At 55.2% G+C, this 23,533-nt stretch overlaps 10 protein-coding genes across 10 annotated transcripts; 5 read left to right on the forward strand and 5 right to left on the reverse strand.

The window, feature by feature from the left end:
- Positions 1-36: 36 nt before the first annotated feature.
- LAESUDRAFT_721312 (uncharacterized protein) lies at positions 37-2,034 on the reverse strand. The gene is made up of 7 exons (XM_040907992.1): positions 1,816-2,034; positions 1,142-1,751; positions 971-1,083; positions 812-908; positions 608-751; positions 458-545; positions 37-400 (listed from the first exon to the last, which is right to left on the reverse strand). The coding sequence occupies exons 1-7, from the start codon at positions 1,824-1,826 to the stop codon at positions 117-119; spliced, it is 1,347 nt and encodes a 448-aa protein (XP_040768653.1). The 5' UTR covers positions 1,827-2,034; the 3' UTR covers positions 37-116.
- A 71-nt stretch (positions 2,035-2,105) lies between these two features.
- Positions 2,106-4,252, reverse strand: LAESUDRAFT_721313 (uncharacterized protein). The gene is made up of 7 exons (XM_040907993.1): positions 4,003-4,252; positions 3,312-3,918; positions 3,151-3,263; positions 2,995-3,091; positions 2,790-2,933; positions 2,638-2,725; positions 2,106-2,574 (listed from the first exon to the last, which is right to left on the reverse strand). The coding sequence occupies exons 1-7, from the start codon at positions 4,011-4,013 to the stop codon at positions 2,243-2,245; spliced, it is 1,392 nt and encodes a 463-aa protein (XP_040768654.1). The 5' UTR covers positions 4,014-4,252; the 3' UTR covers positions 2,106-2,242.
- A 1,009-nt stretch (positions 4,253-5,261) lies between these two features.
- Positions 5,262-5,489, forward strand: LAESUDRAFT_643347 (uncharacterized protein; the record flags this gene model as incomplete). The annotated part of the gene is made up of 1 exon (XM_040903783.1): positions 5,262-5,489. The coding sequence occupies one exon, from the start codon at positions 5,262-5,264 to the stop codon at positions 5,487-5,489; it is 228 nt and encodes a 75-aa protein (XP_040768655.1).
- A 454-nt stretch (positions 5,490-5,943) lies between these two features.
- On the forward strand, positions 5,944-7,651 carry LAESUDRAFT_809778 (mitochondrial carrier). Its single transcript, XM_040914164.1, has 7 exons — positions 5,944-6,194; positions 6,254-6,289; positions 6,365-6,457; positions 6,529-6,745; positions 6,800-7,056; positions 7,137-7,306; positions 7,374-7,651. Exons 1-7 carry the CDS (start codon positions 6,141-6,143, stop codon positions 7,453-7,455), a joined length of 909 nt encoding a protein of 302 aa, XP_040768656.1. The 5' UTR covers positions 5,944-6,140; the 3' UTR covers positions 7,456-7,651.
- A 230-nt stretch (positions 7,652-7,881) lies between these two features.
- On the reverse strand, positions 7,882-8,475 carry LAESUDRAFT_643719 (NAD-P-binding protein; the record flags this gene model as incomplete). The annotated part of the gene is made up of 4 exons (XM_040903804.1): positions 7,882-8,064; positions 8,125-8,220; positions 8,277-8,327; positions 8,380-8,475. 4 exons carry the CDS (start codon positions 8,473-8,475, stop codon positions 7,882-7,884), a joined length of 426 nt encoding a protein of 141 aa, XP_040768657.1.
- Positions 8,476-8,623: 148 nt separating this feature from the next.
- On the forward strand, positions 8,624-11,298 carry LAESUDRAFT_693356 (PALP-domain-containing protein; the record flags this gene model as incomplete). The annotated part of the gene is made up of 16 exons (XM_040906161.1): positions 8,624-9,023; positions 9,075-9,145; positions 9,203-9,248; positions 9,514-9,625; positions 9,680-9,689; positions 9,745-9,855; positions 9,913-9,918; positions 9,987-10,181; positions 10,232-10,325; positions 10,388-10,491; positions 10,551-10,633; positions 10,697-10,759; positions 10,819-10,971; positions 11,037-11,067; positions 11,126-11,130; positions 11,190-11,298. The coding sequence occupies exons 1-16, from the start codon at positions 8,786-8,788 to the stop codon at positions 11,296-11,298; spliced, it is 1,431 nt and encodes a 476-aa protein (XP_040768658.1). The 5' UTR covers positions 8,624-8,785.
- Positions 11,299-11,498: 200 nt separating this feature from the next.
- LAESUDRAFT_643314 (SWIRM-domain-containing protein) lies at positions 11,499-13,892 on the reverse strand (the record flags this gene model as incomplete). The annotated part of the gene is made up of 8 exons (XM_040903778.1): positions 11,499-11,729; positions 11,758-12,005; positions 12,062-12,412; positions 12,467-13,211; positions 13,271-13,415; positions 13,473-13,519; positions 13,582-13,766; positions 13,844-13,892. 8 exons carry the CDS (start codon positions 13,890-13,892, stop codon positions 11,499-11,501), a joined length of 2,001 nt encoding a protein of 666 aa, XP_040768659.1.
- A 312-nt stretch (positions 13,893-14,204) lies between these two features.
- On the forward strand, positions 14,205-18,309 carry LAESUDRAFT_672512 (RNA polymerase II-associated protein; the record flags this gene model as incomplete). Its single annotated transcript, XM_040905495.1, has 14 exons — positions 14,205-14,561; positions 14,610-14,720; positions 14,774-14,905; positions 14,955-15,229; positions 15,284-15,490; positions 15,543-15,741; positions 15,791-16,420; positions 16,480-17,060; positions 17,117-17,254; positions 17,309-17,460; positions 17,514-17,724; positions 17,775-18,071; positions 18,128-18,207; positions 18,264-18,309. The coding sequence occupies exons 1-14, from the start codon at positions 14,315-14,317 to the stop codon at positions 18,307-18,309; spliced, it is 3,306 nt and encodes a 1,101-aa protein (XP_040768660.1). The 5' UTR covers positions 14,205-14,314.
- Positions 18,310-18,422: 113 nt separating this feature from the next.
- Positions 18,423-20,502, reverse strand: LAESUDRAFT_355371 (acid protease). The gene is made up of 7 exons (XM_040902149.1): positions 20,339-20,502; positions 19,487-20,267; positions 19,243-19,427; positions 19,115-19,184; positions 18,871-18,927; positions 18,556-18,800; positions 18,423-18,493 (listed from the first exon to the last, which is right to left on the reverse strand). Exons 1-6 carry the CDS (start codon positions 20,405-20,407, stop codon positions 18,655-18,657), a joined length of 1,308 nt encoding a protein of 435 aa, XP_040768661.1. The 5' UTR covers positions 20,408-20,502; the 3' UTR covers positions 18,423-18,493; positions 18,556-18,654.
- Positions 20,503-21,428: 926 nt separating this feature from the next.
- Positions 21,429-22,152, forward strand: LAESUDRAFT_711338 (uncharacterized protein; the record flags this gene model as incomplete). Its single annotated transcript, XM_040906826.1, has 4 exons — positions 21,429-21,476; positions 21,553-21,616; positions 21,672-21,827; positions 21,902-22,152. 4 exons carry the CDS (start codon positions 21,429-21,431, stop codon positions 22,150-22,152), a joined length of 519 nt encoding a protein of 172 aa, XP_040768662.1.
- Positions 22,153-23,533: the final 1,381 nt, after the last annotated feature.

Here is a 23,533-nt window from a genome sequence, read left to right on the forward strand (position 1 = left end):
GGTGGTGATTTTTAGGCTCGTAGTATGCTGACTTAGACTACGTGTCAAGTTCATCGCATTTGCTTCCAATATACTATATACATGAAATTCGTCGATATCGGACGTCGTCACTGCCCTTATCCCTCCTTGATTCCTGGTCCTGCGAGTCCAAGCGCCCAGTCTCTGATCAAAATACCTCCAACTGCAGTCATGGGCGGGATCCTAAATGGTACTACCAATTGGTCATCTGCTGCGCCAGGATTCTCTTGCTTGTTCGCCGCTCCTGAGGCAGACTGATGCGGTAAATGGTCTCGCTCGTCCTGAGCCTCAGCCATCTTGCGGTATTCCCTACTGCTCAAATATGCGCCCTCTTCGTGTTTGAGGATGGAAAGGACTTCCTCGCGTGTGTACCAATGAACGTCTTGTGGAACGCACTCGCTTGAGTACTGACGAAGCTCGAGTATCGTGGAAGGCTTACCTTCAAGTTCGTTATCGAGGTCTGTATGTAATGCCTTCGTCGAATCGGCGACTGCGTAGAATCCGACCATCAGACTAGCTGGGTATGGCTATACCAAGTGGACGGTCTAGTTAGCGCCAAAAAGGTAAGCCCACTAGCTCTAACGCTTACCCAAGGCTGACTGGAATGATATTGCACGTCCCATACATCCACTCCGGCCTCTTCCCACATCTCTCGTTTCACCGCATCTTCAAGGGATTCTCCTGGCTCAATAAATCCTGCAAGGGTTGAGTAGAATCTTGCAGGCCAGTTTTTCTGTAACAGAATGAGGATCGTTGTTATTATCTATAGGTATACCAGATGATGACGACGCACGTTTTTTCCGAGCAGGATCTTCTCGTTGGCCTGGTCCACGATCGCCGTGATAATTACCGAATCCGTCCTCGGATGGGAGAAGTTATGCAAACCTTTCCTGGTGAGCCAGATCTCGACGTCAGCACAGATACGCTCCTCATGGGACCGGGCGATACTGACGCTGTGAGGCAAGGCTTCTTTCCAGCAGTGTCTGCCCAAGGAAGCAGACTTGAGCACGATAGTTTCCAGCCCGCCCATTGCGAATATGATGCAGAGCCGCATGAAGGACAAAACTGGCACGGAGGTTAGATTTGGGCGATCGGTGACCGGACGCCCTTGCATGGCACCGACCTTGTTGCGCGCATTCCAATCCACCATTGTTCTAGCCATAGCAAAGATGCTGGCTTCGAACTCGTCGAAACCAGCCATCGCACCCCGTGCCTCCACGAAAGCGAACTCGGCGCCTTCCTTGCCTGCTTGGGAGCCATGCAGCGTTGAATCAAGCTTGTCCTGTTCAACGTTTGAGGCATCCAGCGAGAAGTAGGGTGTGCCTTCAAGGTTGGCGAGGACCGTGTCTGCGTCCTGCTTGGCACTGAATGCCGACGACGGTAGTGCGTGTGTGCCACCAGCATGGGTCTTCTCAAGCAATCCGAGGAATACGAGTGGGGGCCCGTGGAACCGGGCTCCTTCTACAGGGAGTAGATCACCGGGCCCGTGCTCTCCGGTGTTTTGTCCCTGCCCGAAGAACGGCTCGGCACCTAGCAGCGGCTTCACATCTGCAGTGCTCAATTGGGCGAGCGATGGCTTCTGCGTGTTCCGCGAAGTGACCATAAGCGGCTCACCCCTTCGAAAGACCAGCCATCGCGTGGCCGGGGAGCCTACGATGGAGTTGAGGAACGGCTGGTAGGTCCGCAGCCACGAGAGACGATTCAGAGGCGATCCGCCGAAGAAGTTCACGACACTAGAAGCAGCGTGTCAACATATTGCGCGGCCATCTCGATTGTGCTGTTTGCGCGTATACTCACCTCCGAACCATTGTAGGTGCATGGGGACGCAGTGGTGAAAGACCGATGTTAGTATATATGCAGCGGCCCGCTCAGACGGGCAATCACCAACTGATCAGCGGTCCGCATGTACAGATATTGATCCTATTTGTGCCATGCAGCTTGGCCATGTCACCGGACATGCCGTGGAGGCTGTCGGGACGGACTGACGAATCAAGTTCGTCTTAAAGGCGTCGTTCGGGTCTCATGGGTCTGAGAAACCAAACCTATTCGCCGCCCGGGAGAACTAAACGCGCTGTGTGCGCTGCGAATCGCGGAGCTTCACGGACTGATGCATATTCAATTCAAAACTATACTGAGCAATGAGTGAAGCTCATGATCAATTACCCGTAACGTGAATAAGGACAACGGGAAGAAGAGGCGTCCGTGCGTACTCCCGACACGGGGTTCACAGGAGACCCTTCGCCTGCGCGGCAGTTGCACCCGGGCCCGCCCGTCGATGCGCCCACTCATTGATGAGCACACCCGCAATGGCAGTAATGGGCGGAAGCCTGAAGGGCAGCTCCGACGGTTCCTCCGGAGCCTGAGCCTTCCTCTTCTTCTCCTCGTCCGTCACCGCATCTCCAGCGAGGGCGTTGGCGGTGCTGACCGCGGCCTCTTTGCTGCTGTCACGCTCTTCCTGCGCTTGCGCAAGCGTGCGGTGATCGCCTCTGGTTATGTTCGTGCCTTGGGAGTGATTCAGGACAGCGAGGATCTCCTCTCGCGTATACCATTTCGCATCTGTGCATGTAGAGTCGTTACCGAAGGTAGCTAGTAAGTATCCAGCATGCATGGGAGACCTACCGTCAAGTTCATTGTCTAGGTCCGTCCGTAATGGCTGTGATGAATCAGCGGTTGCGTAGAATCCCACCATAAGATTAGCAGGATACGGCTGCAGTGATTTGCGCATTTCAAATGAGCGAGCATAGAGACGAGATAGCAGCACCTGAACATACCCACGGCTGTGTAGAGTGATACTGCACATTCCACACCCTCACACCGGCTTCCTCCCAGATCTCACGCTTGACGGCGTCTTCAAAGGACTCACCAGGCTCTATGAAACCGGCCAGGGCTGAATAGAACCTGCCTGGCCACTTTTTCTACACCGCGCGCACAGAACGTCAGTTGGACAGCGTGACGATGACGAGCGGTCTGACCAACATTTCGGCCTAGCAACACCTTCTCATCGGTTTGATCTACTACTGCCATTATGACGACGGCGTCCGTTCTGGGGTGTGCAAAGTTGTGCAGGCCCTTGCTGTCAGTCGCATGGATCAGCACGGTACATGACTAGAGTTGCAGCGAGGAGACACGGACCCTGTGGGACATAGTTCCTTGCCAACATTATCCGCCCAAGGAAGTAGCGATGTACAGGTCAACTTCCAACCTGCCCAGATTGAGTATACCGGGGAACCACACGAAGGACAGAACTATTACTATCTTCAGTAATATGAAGGAGTCATACAAGGTATACGCGCCTTGTTCCTCGCGTTCCAATCCACTATGCTCCGTGCTTCTGCGAATATGCTCGCTTCGAATGCATCAAATGAACCCATTGCCGCGCGGGGTTCGGAAAAGCTCAGCTCGGCGCCCGCCCGCCCCGCCTCAGAATCCTGGAATGTCTTCTCAAGCGCTTCCTGTGGGACATCGGTGACGTCCAAGGAGAAGAACGGTGTGCCTTTGAGATTTGCGATGACGGCAGCGGGGTCGGCCTTCGCACTAAACTGGGAAGAGGGCAACGCATCGGCCTTGCCGCTCTGCGGCTCTTGCAACCCGAGAAACACGATCGGTGGCCCATGGAACCGTGCTGCCTTGAGGATGAGGACGTCGTCAAGGGCGAGCTCGTCTTCGGTCTGGCCTTGCTGGAAGAATGGCTCCTTGCCGAGCAGAGGCCGCACATCGGCTGCAGAGAGGCGGGCGAGCGACCGCTTACGAGTGCTCGGGTCGGCTACCAGCAAGGGCTGCCCGCCTTGATACAGGATCCAACGCGTGGCCGGAGAGAGCGCGATGGCATTCAGGAATGCGTGTGATGTCCGCAGCCAGGAGAGACGATTCAAGGACGATCCGCTAAGGAAGTTGACATAGCTGCATGCAATGATGGTAGAGGAGGAGGTTAGCGTCAGTCCGGTTGAGTCTGGATGGATCCCACGCTGCATTCAAGCAACTCACGTTTCAGCCATGGACTACCTTTGATGGTGCACGCAATGTTGGGCAGATGGAGACGTCCGGGATGCGGACAACGAGGCGAGAGGTATGTTCGTCGAGCGCACGGGCTTTCTCACCGGTCATCCTTTAGCTTACTCAGGGCCTCCGTAGCCCGTCCCAATCATCAAACACGCTCATACCGGCCCTCCCTCAGGGCGTCTCCCCACGGTCAGCAGAGCGGTGCGAGCGCAGAGCTGTCATCCTGTGTCCTTTCTGACTGGACGCCAGGGGACGACGACCTCGCCGATGCTGCATGTATGCGCTTCGCTCGTCGTCTAGCTGCCATTCCCCGCTCCTGGTCGCGACCCCCGCGGGCCCTTACGCAAAGATTTTCTCTCCGCCGCACAGGCTGCGCTCAGGCCTCTGCTCCATCGTTACGAAAGGCTGTCCTCGTCGTCCAGTGCGACGCATGGGCCCCTTCGCGCGCGGAAGGCGTGGAGGGCACGCTGTGCCGGCGCGTACGTTGGGTCCACCCGCTTCTGGCCCCTGAATTCTCTCCGAAATGCATTGGAGACTTCGCTTCTATCAATGTGCTGTCTCTGCTTGGGAATGCGGTGCACAGATGAGCTGCGCGGATCCCGCTGCTACGAGCAATCTCCCGCTGAGGATCGGTATAAGTATGACGCCCAGCGTGTGCTCTATGCCTCACTCTTCTTTCCTTCGTTCCCCGTTCATTACCTGCGACACCCCCATCGAATCGAGGCACAAACATGCGTCCTTCAATATCTCGTCCGATGCGCCGTCTTGTTTCCATCTCCGGGTGAGTTCACGAGTCTTGTTACGGCCACCCTTGATCTCGGCCTTCTTTGTACCTGCTTGTTGTGGAAATCACGATAATGGCCCTCGTGTATTCTCTGGCCACTCCATTGGCCTGGTGCCGGCACGGCCTTGTCAGAATATCTGCTGAATATCCGCTTTGCACACGCTGCAGGGGCCTTCGCCCCCTTGACGTTTCCTTTTTCGGCAGCACAATGCCACTTCCCATCTTGTTTCGGCCATTCGAATGTGCTGACCATGGCCATGATTCCCTGCAATATTGCAGATACTGCAAAGCCGGCGGTCATGCGATCTCCGAGACACAGAGCGGAACTCCAAGCTCTGTCTTATATAAAACCCAACCTTCTCCCTGGGCCGACCCAATTAACGACCCCATTACGACGCTCGTAAGTCGGGTTTCTTCTATTTTCAGCCGAGGACGCTAGAGCTAACGTCCCGCGTCGCAGATGGCACCAGACTCCCCGCGCTCTTCTCCTGCTACGACCATGGACTATGCCACACGACCAAATGACCACTTGACACCGGGGCAGGCCATCTCAGAAGCATGGAAACGGGAGTCTCCAGAGAGCCAAGCACAGTGGCGGCTCGCCGACGCGCGTGCGCGGCAGCAGTACCTCGCGCCGCCGCGGTGGATTCAGAGTCCGGGCAAGAAGGCAAATGGCGCGAAGATGTAAGAGGAGGAAACGAAATATTTATTCGTGTGTATGAACATCCGATGCGAGCGAGCGCGCTCGACGTCGACTCTTTAGATTATGGGATCATAATGCTACGCTATGAGCTGGCTTCGTTATCGTATAATGCGGATGGATGGAGGACGGAGCTCTGCGAAGAGGGTCGCGTCGGAGAGCTCGGGTGTGGGAACCCTCGAGGCCGAGATCTACGCGTAGTGTCTAGTGTCATATATTGTCTATATTCCCCTGCTCTGTCTACGCACGTATCCATAATGCGAGATGTCTCGGAACTTGTGCGTGCGAGCCGTTCGAACATAAGCGCCTAAGTACCGACGCTCGACCAGAAGCGGCGACTCGATCGGCGCATCTAATCTAATCTTAGCGAATCGAGCGGAGTCATCGAGCAATCTCTGAACGGCGTGCGCTGATTGGCTCCCGCATGCATCAAGCAGCAGACGTTTTGCCAGTGCTCAGGCTTGCACCATCCTTGCACCAGACCTTACCACGCTCGCTTGCTCTCTCCCCGCTTGGCTCATTGCTCGTCTGGCTAGGGACCGACGCTCGGCGCTGATTGTGTTGTTTCACTTGGAGGATCGCACATACAAGTCGGGACAGCCACAGAGACATTGACATTGACACACGCACGCGCGCGCCATGTCCAAGATGATCATTGACTTGACGGCGGGGACGGCAGGTGGGATTGCGCAGGTGCGTGCGGCTAACCGTCATACTATCTATGGACCTCTGAATACCTTGTCACACCCAAGGTTCTGGTCGGCCAGCCGTTTGACATCGTGAAAGTGGTACGGTGCCTATCGTCTATCTCGTACCCGTCGCACGAGACACACTAGACACGCTGACGCGCCGTCCATTCGTAGCGCATGCAGACCGCGTCGAAGGGCACGTACAGCGGGATGCTCCACTGCGCGGGTGGCATTCTCAAGAACGAGGGTCCGCTCGCGTTCTACAAGGTGAGCCCTCCCATCCTGTCTCCTTCCAACATAACTCAACTTCCTTCTTTCCAACGCGTTATCGCATGCAGGGCACGCTGACACCGCTGCTCGGCATCGGTCTCTGCGTGTCGATCCAGTTCGGCGCGCTCGAATGGTCGAAGCGCGTCTTCGCACAGCAAAACGTCGCACACGGGCTCGGCGGACCCGGTGGCCAAACGCTCGACGGCACACAACTCGTCTTGGCCGGCATGTTCGCGGGCGTCGCGAACAGCGTCGTCTCGGGGCCCGTCGAGCACATCCGTATCCGTGCGTTTCCGCCCCTCATCCTCTCTCTCGTCGCCTTGTCTGACCACTCTGTAGGTCTGCAAACGCAGTCTGCAACAAATCCGATGTATGCGGGCCCGTGGGAGGCGATCCGGAAGATCTACACGGCGCACGGCGTGGCGGGGTTGTACAAGGGCCAGGTAGTGACGCTCTGGCGCGAGGCGCTCGGGTACGGCATGTACTTTCTCGCGTACGAGAAGCTCATGCAGCGCGAGATGGCGCGCAAGGGCATCGCCCGCAATGACGTCAATCCCGCGAACGCGGTCCTCTTCGGTGCTGCGGCGGGCTATGCGGTGTGTGCTCTCTCTTTCATTGACTTCTTTGGTCGTGTGGCATAGGGTGGGGCTGACGCGGACGGGTGGGTGTGGGTTAGCTGTGGGCGGTGATCTACCCGATCGATATGGTCAAGTCGCGGATGCAGACGGACGGGTTCTCGCCGGCGGAGGGCCAGAAGTACCGCTCGACGCTTGATTGCGTGCGCACGGTGTGGCGCACGGAGGGTATCGGTGCGTTCACGCGCGGACTTGGGCCCACGCTCATCAGGTGTGTGACGATTGGGTATCTTGGAAAGGAGCAGCGAGTGCTGATGTGTGAGGGGTGTTCTGTGCAGGTCACCGTTTGCGAACGGCGCGACGTTCCTTGGGTTCGAGATGGCGATGCGACTGTTGACGCATCATAATGAATACCCGTGACGATGAATGGGGGGACTGCTTGCTTAATTTATACGTATGTGCGTGAGGGCTGGGTGGTGATTGTATATACCACAGAGCGATCGCTGCTGATCTCAAAAGCCACGGTGGATGTAGGGCAATACTTACCACACATTGGGTTACTCCTTTGTTTTTGATTTTGGAAATGATAGATGGCCGGTCGATTGCGTTGAGTGTTCGAGCGCTCGCGCAAGGTGAAATCGGGGACCGGCACTTGCTTGTCCCCGCTCCCAGTATTCCAGTGGGCGTGCTGTAGCCCGAAGATGTCGGCCATCGGTGATTGCGCGGTGGACGTCGTCTCCACCTATCCTGCGATGCACTCGTTATCGACCTGAAGCAAAATAATCCATCCGATACCTCTATGTTAGGTCTACATGTTTAATGATACACTGCCCAATTCATCTCGCCTCACAGTACGCTCTTCAGAATACCATCGCCCTCCACGAGGATGCAGGGGCCGCCGTAGATGGTCCTGTCCGCGAGGCCATTTTCGTTGATGTAGGCGATGACGGCGTCGTCTTCTGCGCCGGGCTGGAGCCAGACAGCGGGGACGTTGAGCTTCTTGGCTTGCTCGAGGAGGCCGAGGGTGACCTAAGTTGGATCAGGTGGATATTCAAAGATGGTGGACGAGTGGCGTGGGTGTATACTGACCTTGGCAGGGGTGACGATGCTGATGGAAGTGTGTGCGGGGTCTGGGAGCTCTTCGAGGGAACGGATGGTCTGAACGCCCTGGATCTCGTTCTCTTTCTGTGGACCGCGGGATCAGTGTACGATCGCAATGCCATGTGAGATGAGCTGCGTACAGGATGGACGGGCGTGACGGTCTTCTCTCGTTCCAAATACCATTGGAGGACCTAAACGGGGTGAGCGTGAGAAGGCAGCCGGGCAAAGGCGCGTAGGACGGACCTTGGTGCCGTACTTGGAGGGATCCTTGGACGCGCCGACGACGGCGAACTGGGGCGAGGAGAGGAAAGCCTGCTTTACGGCTACTGCGCCTGACATGGCTGTGGTGATGAGGAAGTGGTGCCAATCAGATCGACATTGTTTGGTCTTTATGGCCGGGGAAGAGGAGGATGGCTCAGCAGGTCACGCCGATGGCGCAGGTCGAACTGACAGTAGCACATTTCGCAAGCTAGGATAGCGCGAGCATGTGATTCGTGCGCAATCTCGCGCGAGCTCAACGCGGATTCATCTTGCTTTTCTTTCAACGTCTGCAGTTCAGTCTCTCTCAATTTCCTAGATCTTAGTGTTCGGATAGATAGACCTGCCTGCGTGTTCAGCTGCTGAAGAAATTCAGCGTTGCTAGCCCGGCATGGCTCCTTCCTGGCTCCCCACCCTCCATCTCCCTTCCTGGCTGCACCTCCCAGACCGCATTGCCGTCCAACACATCCTCTACGGCATCATCATCGGCTTCTCTCTTTCTCTCACCTCAACCTCGCTTGCTCTGTGGTACCAAGAGCGCAAGCGCGACCGCTTCGTGCGCCGCTTCGAAGCGCGTCCAATAGAGCTGCGCAGCGATGAAATCATCAAGGGCGTTACGGGGCTGATCGGTGCGTGCTGCGACTCGTCCGGGAGGATACGTTGACTGGATGTATGCGCAGGAAACACGCCGCTGGTGAGGATCGACTCTCTCAGCGACGCGCTCAGGGTGGAGATCCTCGGAAAGGCAGAGGTCAGTGTGTATGCTTTTCCATTGTTGAGCCCGTAATCCTCATCGAACAGCAAGTAGTACCTTAACCCTGGAGGCAGTGCGAAGGACCGCGTCGCGCTGAAAAGTGAGTGTCCTCTGAGTAGTGACTGTATGCGTGTGTATGGGTTGCCTGCAGAGAGGCTTGTCGAGATGCTCCGGAAGATCAGTCAGAGCGTGTTTTTTTTTGCTCCCGACTTTGGCGCGGTTGCACCATGGGTCGGTTCATCGTGATCTCGTTGCGTTCACTGGGTGCAGTTCCTGACGTTACGCCTCAACCCTATGTTATACCCATATACACGCGTACAGTACGGTCAAGGGAAGAATCCCTTAGTGAAGGCTATTTCGTGCAGTGATCGAAGACGCGGAGCACCAGGGCTTCCTTCATCCGCACACAGGCTCCCGAATATTCGAAGGCACCGTAGGATCCACGGGAATCTCGATCGCTACGGTCGCGAAAGCGAGGTGCGCTGACATTGCGCGTTGCCTACTCATCTTTCGTGTCTAATCACTGGACAGAGGATATGATGCAAGTAAGACTTTCTTAAATGCATGTACAGCTGGGAGGTGGTGACATGTGCCGCGCAGCGATCATCATGCCGGACGATGTCGCAGAGGAGAAGGTCAAGACGCTGCTCGCGCTCGGCGCAGAGGTCGAGCGCGTGCGGCCGGCGAGCATCGTCGACAGGAAGCAGGTATGTGCTCGTCACGCTCTCCATGTACACGAGGACTAACGCCGCTCCGTGCCGCAGTTTGTCGTAGGTCCCTCTCGCATCCGCCCGTTATGCCATCGTACCAACTGTTCTACTTTCATCCATGCAAACAGAACCTCGCTCGAGAGCGCGCAAAGCACTTCGGCCTTCCCTCTCAGGCCTCCGCCGTCCCGCACGGCCACCTCCTCTCCACGTCGAGCTCCTCGCTGCTTGTGTCCACTACGGTGACAGACACACTTGGCGAGGAGCGTGCCAAGGAGGGCGTGGTGCTACTCGCGCCGCGCGGATACTTCGCAGACCAGTTTGAGGTGCGTGTGCCTGTATGAGCGAGCGGCCGTAAGTGACTCACAGGGCGTAGAACCGGGCGAACTACCAGGCGCACTTCCACGGCACGGGCCCAGAGATATGGAGGCAGACGAACGGACGTGTGGACGCGTTCGTCTCTGGTGCAGGTGCGTGGTGTTCCGCGGTGCTTGGGCGGAAGGACGGAATGTGAAGGGATGGATGCATATAGGGACGGGTGGCACCCTTGCGGGCACGGGCCAGTACCTGAAGAAGATGGACAAGCATGTGCGCGTCGTGCTCGCGGACCCGGAGGGCAGCGGGCTGTACAACAAGGTGCGACTGCATTGTCGCCACTGTCCTCGTACCTTGTCCCTGATAGCGGTGCGGCGCAGGTAAAGCACGGCGTGATGTTCCACCAGAAGGAGGCGGAGGGAACGAAGCGGCGGCACCAGGTGGACACGGTCGTCGAGGGGATGTAGGTACCCGTGTTCGAGCTGCGCAAAAGTGCCGGAACTGATACATGGACGCGGCCACACAGAGGGATCAACCGCCTCACGAAGAACTTTGAGCTCGCGCTCCCGATCATCGACGATGCGTTCCGGTGCCTAAACCTCTCCTTCTTTCTCTCTCCTGCTGCGAACTCACCTGGTGTATGCGCAGGATCACCGATGCGGAGGCGGTAGCCATGTCGCGCTACCTAGTGCAGCACGATGGGTTCTTCCTCGGGAGCAGCAGTGCATGCAACCTCGTCGCGGCCGTCAAGTTTGCCAAGAAGATGGGCTGGCGCGAGGGGCAGACGGTGGTCACGATTCTGTGAGTGCTTTTTTGTTCTGCGGCTAGTCATGTGTGAGCAGGATGAGCTCATGAAATCTGGATAGCGGCGATTCGGGCAGCAGGCATTACTCAAAGGTACGTGTTATGCGTGATGTGCTTAGGATCTTTTTTTTGACATGTTCCTGCTCCGCAGTTCTGGTATGTTGCGTGCATGGTGTTAGTAACATCTGGAGCTAACGCTTTCGTGACTTACTCAGGAACGATGATTATCTCCGTGAGGCGAACATCCCTGTTGACACTCAGATAATCGAAGACTTGCTAGCGCAACCTCCGGCGAACCAGAACCACATCGCTGCTGCGCAGTAGCAAAGCACAAGTGACACAGTCCAGATCAAGTCAAAATGCGCTGCTATCGGTACTGCCATGATGCGTATGTACTGTACAAATGCGATATGTGTATGTATGCAACGGGGTATAGCTGTAGGACTGAGCAAGGATAAGTTATTTGCAAATAATCACAGCATGGAGATAGCGGAAAAGGGGCGGCGTGGGTGCGGAATCAGATGTCAACTTGTGCCGGAGCCTGTGGATTGTACGGATGTTGACGGTGGAAGGACGGTGCCGTTGCTGAGCGGAGCGGACGTGAACGGCGAGGGTCGCGGCGCTGGGCCGTACATCTGCGAGTCCTTGCTCGGAGAGGCGCTCAACGTCGGTGTGGCCGACGGTCGACTGCAAACAAGCCCCGTGTCAGAACCTGCCAACGTCCATGCTGGCACCACGCCGCACAAATCGGAAGACTCACCTGAGGTGATTCGGCTCCGCCACGCCGACCTTGAGGAAGCCCGCCTGGACAAGAAAGTCCCATACGCGGCTCGTCTTGTTCACGTCGATCTTGACGAGATCGCGCGCCTCGCGCCGGCGGAGCTTCCCGCCGCGCCGCGCGTACTCGCGCACGAGCGTCTCCTTGATGACGAGATACGGCTTCGGCAGGATGCGCAGCTGCGAGCAGAGCGTCTGCTCTTCGGGCGTGAGCAGGTGCAGCGATGGGCTGTTCGCGAGGTTGAGCGGGGCGGCTAGAGGCAAGTCAGTCAGCATGGGACGGAGGAAGCAGACGGAGGAGCTAACGTACGCATCTTCCGCCCGGGAGGCCCTGTGCCAGAGGCGGCGGGCATGGGTTTGGGCGTTGTCTCGAGCTCGTGGCTTTTGCCGCGCTCGCGTTCGCGTGAATCGGGCCCCAGAGATTGGCGTCCGCCTCCGGCACGAAGTGCGAGCCGTTCCGAGGAGAAATAGTCCCGCGAAAGACCCGCCTTGGCTTGGTTCTGCAGGGATGGGAGGTGAGCAGTGGTTGGCAGGGAGACCAAGGATGGACGCACCCGCTTGATGACATCCGACTCGTACTTGTCAATGTCGGCCACGGTAGTTAGACCCATCCTGCGGTAGTGCTGCAGCTCTTGGATCCGTTTCCGGAGCAGCGCCTCATCTGGTGGGAGCGTCAGATTAAGATTATACCAAAGAAAGCAACGCGAAAACCTACACAGGATGTCGGCGCAGAAGACCTCGAAATCCTCCGCTGTCTGTAGCCGGGCAAATGGCCGTAGTCGGTGGATAATGTCCTTCTCTTCTTTCGGCCTCTTCTTGTCCGCGGCTTGCATCTGCTTGTAGTTCAGCAGACCTCGGTTGAACTTGAATGCTTTGGCCTCGTGGCGCTTGTCGACACGCTGGTTATACATCTCGATTAATGATAGCTTGAAGGAGAGCGACTCGGGCGTCTCGACCGGTGGCGGCTGCGTGACTTCTTCGACTTCCGCATCACCGTCCATATCGCCGTTCGCCGTCTTGCCGCCCCCTTCTGACTTGCCTTGGACGTCGCGAGAGGGCGTGCCACCGTTAGTATGTCGTCCATTTGGGACACCGTTAGGTACATTGAGTGGCCCATTGGGTGGGCGCTTTCCAGGAGTGGCATCTTTAGCTTTCTGCTCTTCTTCCCAACGGGCTCTTGCGCGCACGTCAGGGTCATTCTCATCTTCAACAATTTCACCACCGCCCCATTCGTAACAGACACCAAATTCGAGGTCCTTGACAAGATCTTCCGCCTCGTTGTCCAATTCGTGCTCGAACTCCAGGCGCCCTGGTAGAAAGCCAGCAACTTCATGTACTCCGGGAGCGGAGGTAGGAGCGAGCTTGGGTGCCGGCGGCGGGTTGCTATTCATGGTCGCGATACGTCGACGCTTGCGCTCGTGAAATTCCGCGGGATCGACGTCGAAGTGCAAGTCCATTCGCTATGGGTTGTGATAAGCGCGATCCAAACTTGAGACCCAGAAGTGGCGCGCAAACGTACAGGGAGTGGCCAATTGGGCGACTTGATGTAGACGGACTCGTAATGCGTCTCGACCTCCTCCTTTGTTCGCGTGCCAACATGTTCAGCGATGGCTTGCCAGTTGCCGAGGCCCTGCAAAGAGATCCCTTCCAGAAGCAAGAGTTCTCTTATCGATGTGCCCAATGGGTCATATGCACCCTTCACATTATTTGATGTCACTCACTCATCTGCTCCCCAATCTTCTGAGAAGATGGGATATGAGTGAAGCTCCTATGCATTGTGTAAGACATTATGAGTGCTGTTGCGCACGATGGAATGGGATTGCTACTTACAATCACTCGGTAGGCATGCCATCTTTTATGCTTGCCGAACTCCTTCCCGCTACAGAAACAGTTCGGACAGATGTCTATCCCTTCTCCGACCTCGCAGACCGGATTCGCGCATTTGATGCGCACCGAGTGCGTCAGGTCGCAATGGCAGGAATCACATTCGAATTGAGTACCAGGCTCGTTCACAGCTGCGTTATTTACGTAAGAAAGGCGCGTGAGAAAACTGAGAGCAGGCGGACATTGACGACGACGCGAGGCGACGTACTCGTAATCTCCTCAGGCTGGTACTGTCTCTTGCGATGCGTCACGGTCATAATATCGACAGTCGGCGAGGAGGGGCTCCCCGCTGATGTATGCGATAAAGTGGTGAATGTGGTCGACGATACTGACTTCGCTGGGGAAGACCCGCCTCCTAGATAGGTAGGCAATGATAGGCTCTTGGTACTGTTGCTGTGTCGCGCGAAAACGTGAACGACAAGCAAGCAGGGATGCTTGATGACCGCCGCCGTCGCTGGCCACGACGACGAGCAGGATGACTGTGCGGGCGCGATCAAACATGGACAAACAGTCAGGATACGGCAATTGCCACTTTGGGACGGTTATGTAACGTTTCGGTACTGCGACGCGCTCTAGTAGTCGCCGCCACCGACGCTCTCCTGCTTCAGCTCACTAGGCCAAACCGCATTCAAGGATATCCAGATACACACACCGCTAGTATTCTGCTTTGCTGCTGACGATGGCAGCAACGAACGGAATCCACTCACCATCGCCTCCCGCGGCCGGCCGCTCCATTGACATTGAACTTGGGAGCCACGAAGTCATTACCATTGAACTCGACAGCCTAGACCCCAACCCAGATGATCTGTTGGACGTGCTCAGGGAAGGACAATGCAAGTCTTGGATATGGACACGACTGGCCGCAGAATACTGGCGGCGAGGCTACCTTGACGCAGCGGAGAAGATTGCCCAGACTGCGATAACTTGTATGTGTCTTGCTTTTCTTTCAAGCTTGTCATTTGACCGTGTACAAGCATTGAACGCAAATGGAGCTGGCTCGACATTACCGCCAATTTACGTTCTATTGGCGAACATCCGAATAGCGCGCGCGAGCACGGCTCCGAAACTCATCCTGCAGGATGCCCGTGAGCCTAAGCAGTAGCTTGCAGCTGTACGATGGAATTAACAAGTTCAACAGGAGAGGATACTATGACCTCGGAGAAGCCGAGGGACGAATATTACAAAGATGCAGCGCAATACTTCAATTCGGGGGAGAAGGCGGCGGCAGAATCAGGGGATATCGGCACTATGTTGTCGATACTGACAAGAGGTACGTCGATTCTGCCGTGATAAATCCCAATTCTTATAACTGTACGCAGGCGTATTGCAGATGGGCACGCGGGCGATGGATGATTCAATGCGGTCATTTGAGGGGGTTCTAGAAGATAAACCGACAAATCTGGTCGCGTTATTAGGCAAAGCGAAGATTCTATATGCACGACGACAGTTTCCCCAATCACTGAAGTTGTTCCAGACAGTCTTGAAGCTGAGCCCTCACTGTCTGCCTGACCCACGTATAGGTATCGGGCTCTGCTGCTGGGCAATGGGCCATAAGGATGTGGCGAAGGCGGCTTGGCAGCGGAGTGTCGAAGTGGTCAGTAGTTTTCTTTCAATTGATGTGCATGTCAGCTCAAAGTCTGGATTCCAGAACCCAACAGAGTGGTCGGCGCAACTCCTGTTAGGTCTGGAAGCCATCAACGCTAGTGCAAATGAGAATCAGACGCAGGAGGAGCGCAAAAACGAGATCGTTCTCGGCACCCGCTACGTTGAACGGGCATTCAAAGCGAACAACCGTAACTCAGCCGCAGCAAATGCACTTTGTCAACTGCTTCTACAGAAGGGACAGTACAAGAAGGTATAATCTGTTTGCATGCGTTACTTGTCCCACCTAACAGTTCTCGACTTAGGCTCTGAAATTGGCAGAGCGGACAATCCAATTCACGGATGTCAAGACAATCTTGACAGACGGTTATATTCGTGCAGGCCGTGTATCTCACGCCATGGGTGCAAGCACCGAAGCAATCAAGTATTTTATGAAGGCAAAGGAAGGACAGCCAACCAATCTTTTGGCTACGATAGGCCTTGCTCAGATGCAACTGAAGAATGGTGGGTGCAAAATACATCCATCAGGGACTTTTCTCACGCGACTTTCTAGATGAACCTGTTGGAGCTATACACACACTGGATGGCTTGCTGCAGCAGACACACGGCGGGCAACGTCCTATCGAAGCCATCGTCATGCTGGCATCTCTTCGGGCGAATCCTGCAGTCTCACGCCCGGGCATGTCCGCCACAGAGCAGGTTCAGGAAAGAGCGAAGGCGCGCGAGCTCTTCGACCAGGCTTGCAAGGTTCTCGCGCTTCCCGAGAATACTTACGCGCAAAACGGTGGCCACCCATCGGTTATCGGCCGCTCTGCGCGGAGGATCGCGGAGGACATCGATATGCACGCCGAGATTGCGCGCCTATGGCAAGGCGATAGCAATGAACGCATGGAACGGGCATTGAAGGAAGCGTTGCGGATAAGCGACGCCAGTGGCCGGACTGACCCGCGGCTCGTCAACGACCTTGGTGTCCTGCAGTATCTGGAGGGGCATCTGGATGCTGCGAGGGCAATGTACGAAACTGCAATCACTCAGGCATCTATGCTGGATGCGGCCGTCGCGGAAGGCATGTCGACGACGATGTTGTACAACCTCGCGAGGACATACGAGGAGCAGGGCGACGAATTCATGGCGAAGGAAGCTTATGACAAGCTTCTGGATAGGCATCCGGAGTATGTCGATGGTAGGTCTATGCATACTGCTAAAATGAATCAGTACCGCTGATCGTCGATGCTATAACAGCCAAGATTCGTCTTGCACAGATGTTGTCTAATCTCAACCGTAATAACGAAGCACATGAGCTTCTCAAGCAAGCCCTTACCTCGCAGAATAGTAACCTGAACCTCCGCGCATTCTACACATACTTCCTCATTCAATCGAATCTCCCGAGGCCGGCGAAGGACATTGTCTTCTCCACGTTAAAGGACCACGACAAGCATGATCTCTATTCTCTCTGTGCTGCCGGGTGGATCCAGTATCACCAGGCACGAGAGAGCCGTGATGTCTCGCAGCCGGGTATCGATGAGCGGAAACGGGGTTTTCAGCGATCTGCCGAGTTTTACGAGAAGGCGTTGCACCTTGACCCTACGTGCGCTGTGGCCGCACAGGGACTTGCGATTGTGACTGCCGAAGACGTGCTGGGCATGTTTGATGGTACCACGGGGCTGATCGCGCCAGATGATGCGCGGAGACGCGGGAAGAATGCGCGCGATGCTCTGGATGTTTTCGCAAAAGTCAGGGAATCATTGAACGACGGCAGTGTCTACGTCAATATGGGCCATTGTTACTATGCGCGTGATGAGTTTGACCGGGCAATTGAGAGCGTGAGTATGAATGTCCAGTTCTCGGTGTCCACTGCAGCTCATCGCACACCTTCCAGTACGAGACTGCGTCAAGGCGCTATTACGGTGGCCACAACGTTCCTACCTTGCTATATCTATGCAGGTCATGGTATTCAAAGGCTAGCAAGGACCAGTCCTTCAGCGCGATGAACACAGCATTGCAGTATGCACAGAAGGTAATAGCCATCCTGAGCCCCTTTCTATATTTCGTTAATCTTTTCATTTATAAGGCATACCATCTACACCCGTTTGACAAAGCCATCCTATACAACATTGCAACGATACAACAGAAAGCCGCTGAAATGCTCCTCACTATCCCGCCCGCGAAACGTTCCCTAAAGGAATTGCAGCATGCCATCGAACAAGCTAGTCATGCTCAGAAGTGAGTTTCCTTCAATATAAATCTAGCGCGAGTTGTTCTCACGGAGTTCACAGGCTCTTTGCCTCCTTGGCAGTCGACAAGTCGCCGCAAGTACCTTACAGTCGAGACATGGCTGATCAACGGCGAAAATATGGAGACAGCATGTTGCGTAAGTGCGACGACCATCTGGCCGCGCAGAAACAATGGGAGGCGGAAGCGCAGGCGAAGCTGGAGGCCGCGCGGCAGAGGAGGCAACAGGAGAAGGAGCAGCAGGAGGCACTGGAGGTGTGTCTATTCCGAAGATAACCTCAAATCATGCCTGACGACCTTTTCAGCGTGCACGTATGGAAGAACTGCGTCAGCAAGCAGAGCAACTCGCGGAGGAACGACGGAAGGCCAGGGAGCAGGCGCTGGAGTGGACGCGGGAAGTCAAGATGGAAAGCGACGAGGAGCGGGAACGGAAGGCAACGAAGAAGGCGAGTCGCAAGGTGAAGCTCGAAGGAGGAAGTGGGGATGAGGCGGGAGAGCCTAAGAAGAGGAGGCGAGGCAAGCCGCGGAAGACTGGTGGGGCTGGTGATGGGGAGGAAGCGCTGTTCAGTGGGGAAGAGGAGGGTGACAAGCCGGCGCGCAAAGTGAGCATCTGATCATTGTACTGCGTCTCGCTTGCGATTCTCACCCTTTTCCATAGCGGACAAAGAAGCGAGTCGTCCGAGATGATGACGATGAGGAAGAGGAGACCACCGGCGCTCCACGGAGAAAACAGATAATGTAAGCACTCCCATTCTGTTTGACTTTCTGAGCTCACAGCGATCATGTCTCGACAGCAAGAGTAAAGAGTATATTTCCGACTCGGATGAAGAGATGTCGTGATCTACACCAGTTCTCACTTGCTTCTTGCTGCTATGTTCCACTATCCATCGTATTGCTCCTGTATTTGCTAGTTTTGTATTCCATACGCATATACCGTGCATGCCCCATCACGTTTCAGCTCTGGCATATGGATGCAGAGTTACCATTCATCTCGCTCCTGCCATCATTAATTAGGAGCCTAGGGCTCAATACAAATGATGCTACATTAGGAAATACAGGACAACAGCAGGTCGAAGTTATCTTCACCTCCGAGCCGAAAATACGTGGAGCACAGGATCACATTTATCCAAGCATGTTGCAAAGTCGAACGGCAAAGATTCTCGTTCTTGAGATGAATAGGAAGCATCATGCAAGGATCGTCCATCCGGAGAGCGTGCTGATAAAGAGCGAAAACAAGACGCCCAGAGTGAGGGCGCGAGCGTTTGCGAACTCTACGGCTGACGAAGATGAACTGGTGGAAGATGAACTGGTGGATGACGAGCTGCCACCGCCTGGAAAATCGAATCAGTCAGTCAGTCAGCCTCCCAACCACGCTTAAGCATAACCACCCCAGACACTCACTCGAAGTAGGCGTAGTCAAGCCAGACGTCGTAATACTTGCGCTCTTCTCCGGCCCGCCTATTGTAGTGGTATATGAAGTGACCGAGACAATAATTTCCGATAGCGAGAGGGATGGGCAGGTATCAGATGAGGAAAAGGAAAAAGACAGCGAGGACACTGGTGAGGTCAACATGTACGGGGGAGAGTGCCAGCGCAGGTGACGCACCCGAGCTGGAGGGTGAGTTAGAACTGGATCCAGACCCACCGGCTGAGGTGGACAATTCGGCGAAGCCAACGGACGCAGGGCTGGAGCGGAAGACGGTGTATACGTTTTTCTGTAGATGATACCATACTGAGTAGACGTTTACCAAGGGTCTAGACGAACGGACTCACCAGGAAAGTATCGCCAACCACCCAAGTAGGATCGCTAGATCCAGAGACATCTGAGCCCTCCGACAAGATGAAGACACCGCCCAAGCAGGAGTCACCCGAAACCACACCAAGGTTCATGTCAGCCGAGTTAATAGGCCACTCCTTTCCGCCGAAGGAAAGTGTAACGTTCACCGTTGTCGAGCATGCTATGAAGCAGTGAAGAAGTCAACGATGGAAATAGAATGGTTCCCATATTGTCACTCACGGAATGAATAATAGCCCTCATAATCACCCTCCAATGCGGTCGAGCCAGTAATCTCAGCGTAGATGTTCTCCACAGCTGATTGCGGGCCGCCGATCAACGTCGTGCCCGTATCGATCGCAGCATTCAACGAAGTGCCGAGATCGACGGACGATCCCTGGACTGTCATGTTCGAGATCGTCAGCAGCCAGTATGTTTCTTGGCTGCTGTCCGCGAGGTCATGATACTCGATATCACCCGAATACAGAGAGCTGTTCGTCCCGCCCAGCGTGAACGTGCCTCCGGGCTCTTCACTCGCCGCGCTCGTATCGTCCAGGAACCGGGCGAGGTAGAACGCAAACTCCGGGCTCGACAGCTGGCCGTTGCTAATGAGCGCCTGCCAGAAGGGCACTGCGCCGGTCGACGCGAGCGACTGGAAGGCGAGGCCAAGGATACCAGTCACATTCCCGCCCAGAAGAGCTGAGGAGACCTCGTTCACGAGCAGGAACGTCTGCGAGTCCACCGAGAGGCCACCCATTGAGATGGTATCTGAGGCTAGCGTTCCCTCAACGGCACCACTGCCATATTGAATCTCGACCTGTTTGGCCTGGCCAGTCGTTGAGTTGGTGGTGTTTGCCTTATATGTTGATGAAGAGGAGGAGCTGTATTCAGGCGTGCCGCTGGGACAACCTGAACATGACGTTGATGCTAGCCACAGGTCCGATGACCCGGTGTCCATGATTAGGGGAAAGCTTTGCGAGGGAGTGCCCACTCCTAAGATACCAAGGTACGAAGAATCTTGGTTCTGTTACATGAAGTGAATTAGCGATACTATCTCTTGCCATACTGAAAGACCCGAAGGGGGGGGGCATCAACGTTAAGAATACCAGTGCCAGATTGCGTGACGTTCGCTGGCGATAGCGGATAGCGGGACGGGAGCAGCATTAACAGATGTCGCTGACCGCAGCACCCTCCATGCGCAGTCCAATAGCCTCCGGCGAAGGCGCCAACCTTCACGTCGCATACTAAAATAGCCACGCTGAAGACGCATAGTCTCCGGCTACTGCGCACTTCCTCCCCTTCCCCCACGAGTGTGAGAGCTTCGATCGTGGACACATCGTGGACACCGCAATGGGATGGAGAGTGGCAGCTACTTCTCTGAGCTGGGAACGGCCAAGGACTGCGACCCTCAGAGTAGAAAAATTGCTACGCCCAACGTAGTGGCGCCCGAGCCAGCGCCTCTGACATCAATGAAGTCGAGACTCATGATCATGCAGATCGGTGGCGGGCTTGCGAGCGCCCAGTCACACAGGGCCGGGTAGCGCTGGCCTCCCTCCACCCCTATGAACGAACAACTGTGCACACTCATGTAGATGCAAAGCTACATACCTGATCAATGAGTGAGACACCGACTGACTCGCCACGCTTCCTCCTTTTGGAGGCCAAGGTCTCGAAACCATATTTTGCTCGTAAATGTTCCGCAGCAGCGATCCAGTGTTCGGGAGATGCTGCTGCTTGCTGTGTTGACCTGCGAGCGAGAGGTACATGGAGAGGGTCGGCTGCGACGAGAGCGACGAGAGTAAAAGGGAGAAGGAGTGCAGGACGAACCATGGCGGTGGTGGTCAGAGGAAGAGAAACGACTGGAGTGGAGGTTACAATGCTGACCGTGACGGTGGAGAACAATCCGCAGGCTGACAGGCGCCCACGCCACAATACAGTTAAATTTCAATTGCGGCACTTCAAGATGCCACATATTCATTGACCGACGACTTTTTCTCTGTAGAGCTTGCTGCCAGTGTCTGTTAATCTCGCTGCGCGTAGAGCTCTTCGTCAGCGGCGGCGATGCCAGCACAGAAACGCGCACCGTGCCAGATCTGCCAAAGCAGCGAATCCAAATACACCTGCGCGCAGTGCAAAATACTATAGTAGCTCTGACCCTAGGTTCCTACGCGCTCACGCTGATCTGATGATTGGGAATTCAGCTGCTCCATATCGTGCTACAAGGAACACAAGGGTAAGTTACCGTCTTGGCGTCTCTCATCTCGGAAGGTTTACTTGAGCGGTTCTTCCGCGTAGCGACTTCTTGTCAGTCTCAGAGTGCCCAGCCAACCAGCCTTCCCCAGGTACTAGACCCAGGGCCCAGCAAGCCTGAAGGTGAGCATGAGCAAACTTGATCAGCATCCTTAACCTCAACTACTCTTGTCTGGAGCTGCCCACGATGATGCTGCGGTTGAAGCTCAGCACACGGAACTCCGTCCTCTCACGTCTCTGAAATGGCCATACGTACCAGAGGAATCTGCGTATCCAGACCCACTCAGGCGCGATGACCCTAAGTCACTGCAGCTACCTCAGTATGAAGCGATAGGTATGTAGTCCTTCTCAGCCTGAGAATCGCTCGTGTGTTGCCTCCATGCCAATACGTTGGTTTCCATGCCCCAGCAACATCTCCAGCCGTCAGACGCTCACTTGCATCGCACCCACAACTTCCCGCCCTCCTCCGCTCTCTCGATCAGCTTCGCGGGCCCGAACGCGAAGAAGCCCTCGAGCATGCACTCGGGGTCGCGCCTCCCGACCCTCGCGAGGTGCGGACAGAGGATAATACGCACGCCCTGAGAGAGCTCGCGGAGGCAGTGGAGGCAGCAGTGAGAGGAGGAAAACAGGATGTGCTAGGTCTAGATTGGGGTGATTAGGCGTTGAGAGCGCGTGTAGATAATGACCGATCGGTATGACAATAACCCATCATGACTGTGTGTGTTGCTCATGAAATGAAGCTCCTTTCCGTGACAGCATGTTCACCATGGCGACGAATACCAACTATTCGATCACGATGACGCTTATGAAGATCCAATTAAGGCGAATCTCTTATACCAACTGTAAAACATCAAGAAAACACGTGTAGAAACATGTAACGACACTACAGCTACCTAGAATGACAGTGCATGACAAATGCTACAACCATTCAAAACCTCCTCTCATGCGTCACAGGACGTGGTAGCACCATCAAGAACGTGGCCATCTTCGCCGTGATCCTGCCACACGCATTAGTCCCCGCCACACATCAACTTCACCGGGCATACCTCTCCAGCATGGCCTCCTGCTCCGGCACGCGCGTCCGATACGTCTCGCGCGCGAGGCCGATCAACTGTGCATGCACGGCCCAATACCGCTGGATATGCACAACGGCCTCTTGAAGCACCTTCGGTGGCAGGGCCTGCGTGGGCCGAAGCACCTCGACGCGCTGCGCGTACTGTATGTACTCTTCGTACATGGTGTTGATCTGCCGTTCGAGTTGGGCGAGCCGTTTGAGCATTCTGACGAGCGCACCCTGAGGCAGAGTAGAGTGGCAAGTGGCGAAGAGTGCAAGAATGATGAGCTAGATGATACGTGTCCGAACGGACAGATTGTAGCACGTCCATCAGGTTTGCATGCTATATAGCACGCATGGGGCATTACAGGAAGTGGCCCGCCGAGCCATCAGTCAGTCCCAGTGGCTGATTCAGTGGCACCGTATGGCCACATTGTTGAGTGGCCCACCACGTCGCATTGGCATATAGCAGGCTCCTTGGCATGTATCGTGACTTGAGCTGCACATATTTGTTAAATGCAATCCGCGCCATGCACATGGACTCTACTGATCATCGATGCATTCAGAGAGATCTATAAGGATTTCCGTTCAAGACGGACACCAAATTCATCCATATTCGCGGAGTCTTGCTCGACTGCTGTTGGTTCACTGAAGCGTAGGGCGCTCTCGCTCGACTTTGAAAAGAACGTGTATCCTGTTTTTGAAGTCTTCAGCAAGTACTAGTGGGGTAGTATGCGATGCATGTCATTTCTGAAGTAAGTATTGGCAGGATGGGAACTATGCAATGCTTTGGTCCCTGATGTGCTGACGCATATTCAAGCTACAGCAGAGTCTGTTAGTGAAATGCTTGCCCAGTAGTCACTAATGTGCATACGCACATTGCGAATAGCATATTCACATATACTGCAAATAATTACAATCAGCCGGGAGTTAGTGTTGTTATAACGCACTGGCAGCATTACTTACATGAACCTGTTAAGAAGAAT

Source organism: Laetiporus sulphureus (genome assembly GCF_001632365.1).
Source record: "Laetiporus sulphureus 93-53 unplaced genomic scaffold LAESUscaffold_4, whole genome shotgun sequence".
NCBI classification, from domain to species: Eukaryota; Fungi; Basidiomycota; class Agaricomycetes; order Polyporales; family Laetiporaceae; genus Laetiporus; species Laetiporus sulphureus.

What these genes read in the sequence shown, in the direction of transcription:
- LAESUDRAFT_721312 (XM_040907992.1), bottom strand. An exon ending in AAGAAGCCTTGCCTCACAGC is followed by an intron (nt 909 to 970) that starts GTCAGTATCGCC and finishes CTGGCTCACCAG; the next exon opens with GAAAGGTTTGCATAACTTCT. An exon ending in CCTCGATAACGAACTTGAAG is followed by an intron (nt 401 to 457) that starts GTAAGCCTTCCA and finishes GCGTTCCACAAG; the next exon opens with ACGTTCATTGGTACACACGC.
- LAESUDRAFT_355371 (XM_040902149.1), bottom strand. Translation starts at nt 20,407, where the DNA reads ATGCTGCTCCCGTCCCGCTATCCGCTATCGCCAGCGAACGTCACGCAA. An exon ending in CTGGCACTGGTATTCTTAAC is followed by an intron (nt 20,268 to 20,338) that starts GTTGATGCCCCC and finishes TTCATGTAACAG; the next exon opens with AACCAAGATTCTTCGTACCT. An exon ending in TGAGGGCTATTATTCATTCC is followed by an intron (nt 19,428 to 19,486) that starts GTGAGTGACAAT and finishes ACTGCTTCATAG; the next exon opens with CATGCTCGACAACGGTGAAC.
- LAESUDRAFT_721313 (XM_040907993.1), bottom strand. An exon ending in ATTGGAACGCGAGGAACAAG is followed by an intron (nt 3,264 to 3,311) that starts GCGCGTATACCT and finishes AGATAGTAATAG; the next exon opens with TTCTGTCCTTCGTGTGGTTC. An exon ending in CCTAGACAATGAACTTGACG is followed by an intron (nt 2,575 to 2,637) that starts GTAGGTCTCCCA and finishes CTACATGCACAG; the next exon opens with ATGCGAAATGGTATACGCGA.
- LAESUDRAFT_809778 (XM_040914164.1), top strand. Translation starts at nt 6,141, where the DNA reads ATGTCCAAGATGATCATTGACTTGACGGCGGGGACGGCAGGTGGGATT. An exon ending in CGTCGAGCACATCCGTATCC is followed by an intron (nt 6,746 to 6,799) that starts GTGCGTTTCCGC and finishes ACCACTCTGTAG; the next exon opens with GTCTGCAAACGCAGTCTGCA. An exon ending in GTGCTGCGGCGGGCTATGCG is followed by an intron (nt 7,057 to 7,136) that starts GTGTGTGCTCTC and finishes GGTGTGGGTTAG; the next exon opens with CTGTGGGCGGTGATCTACCC.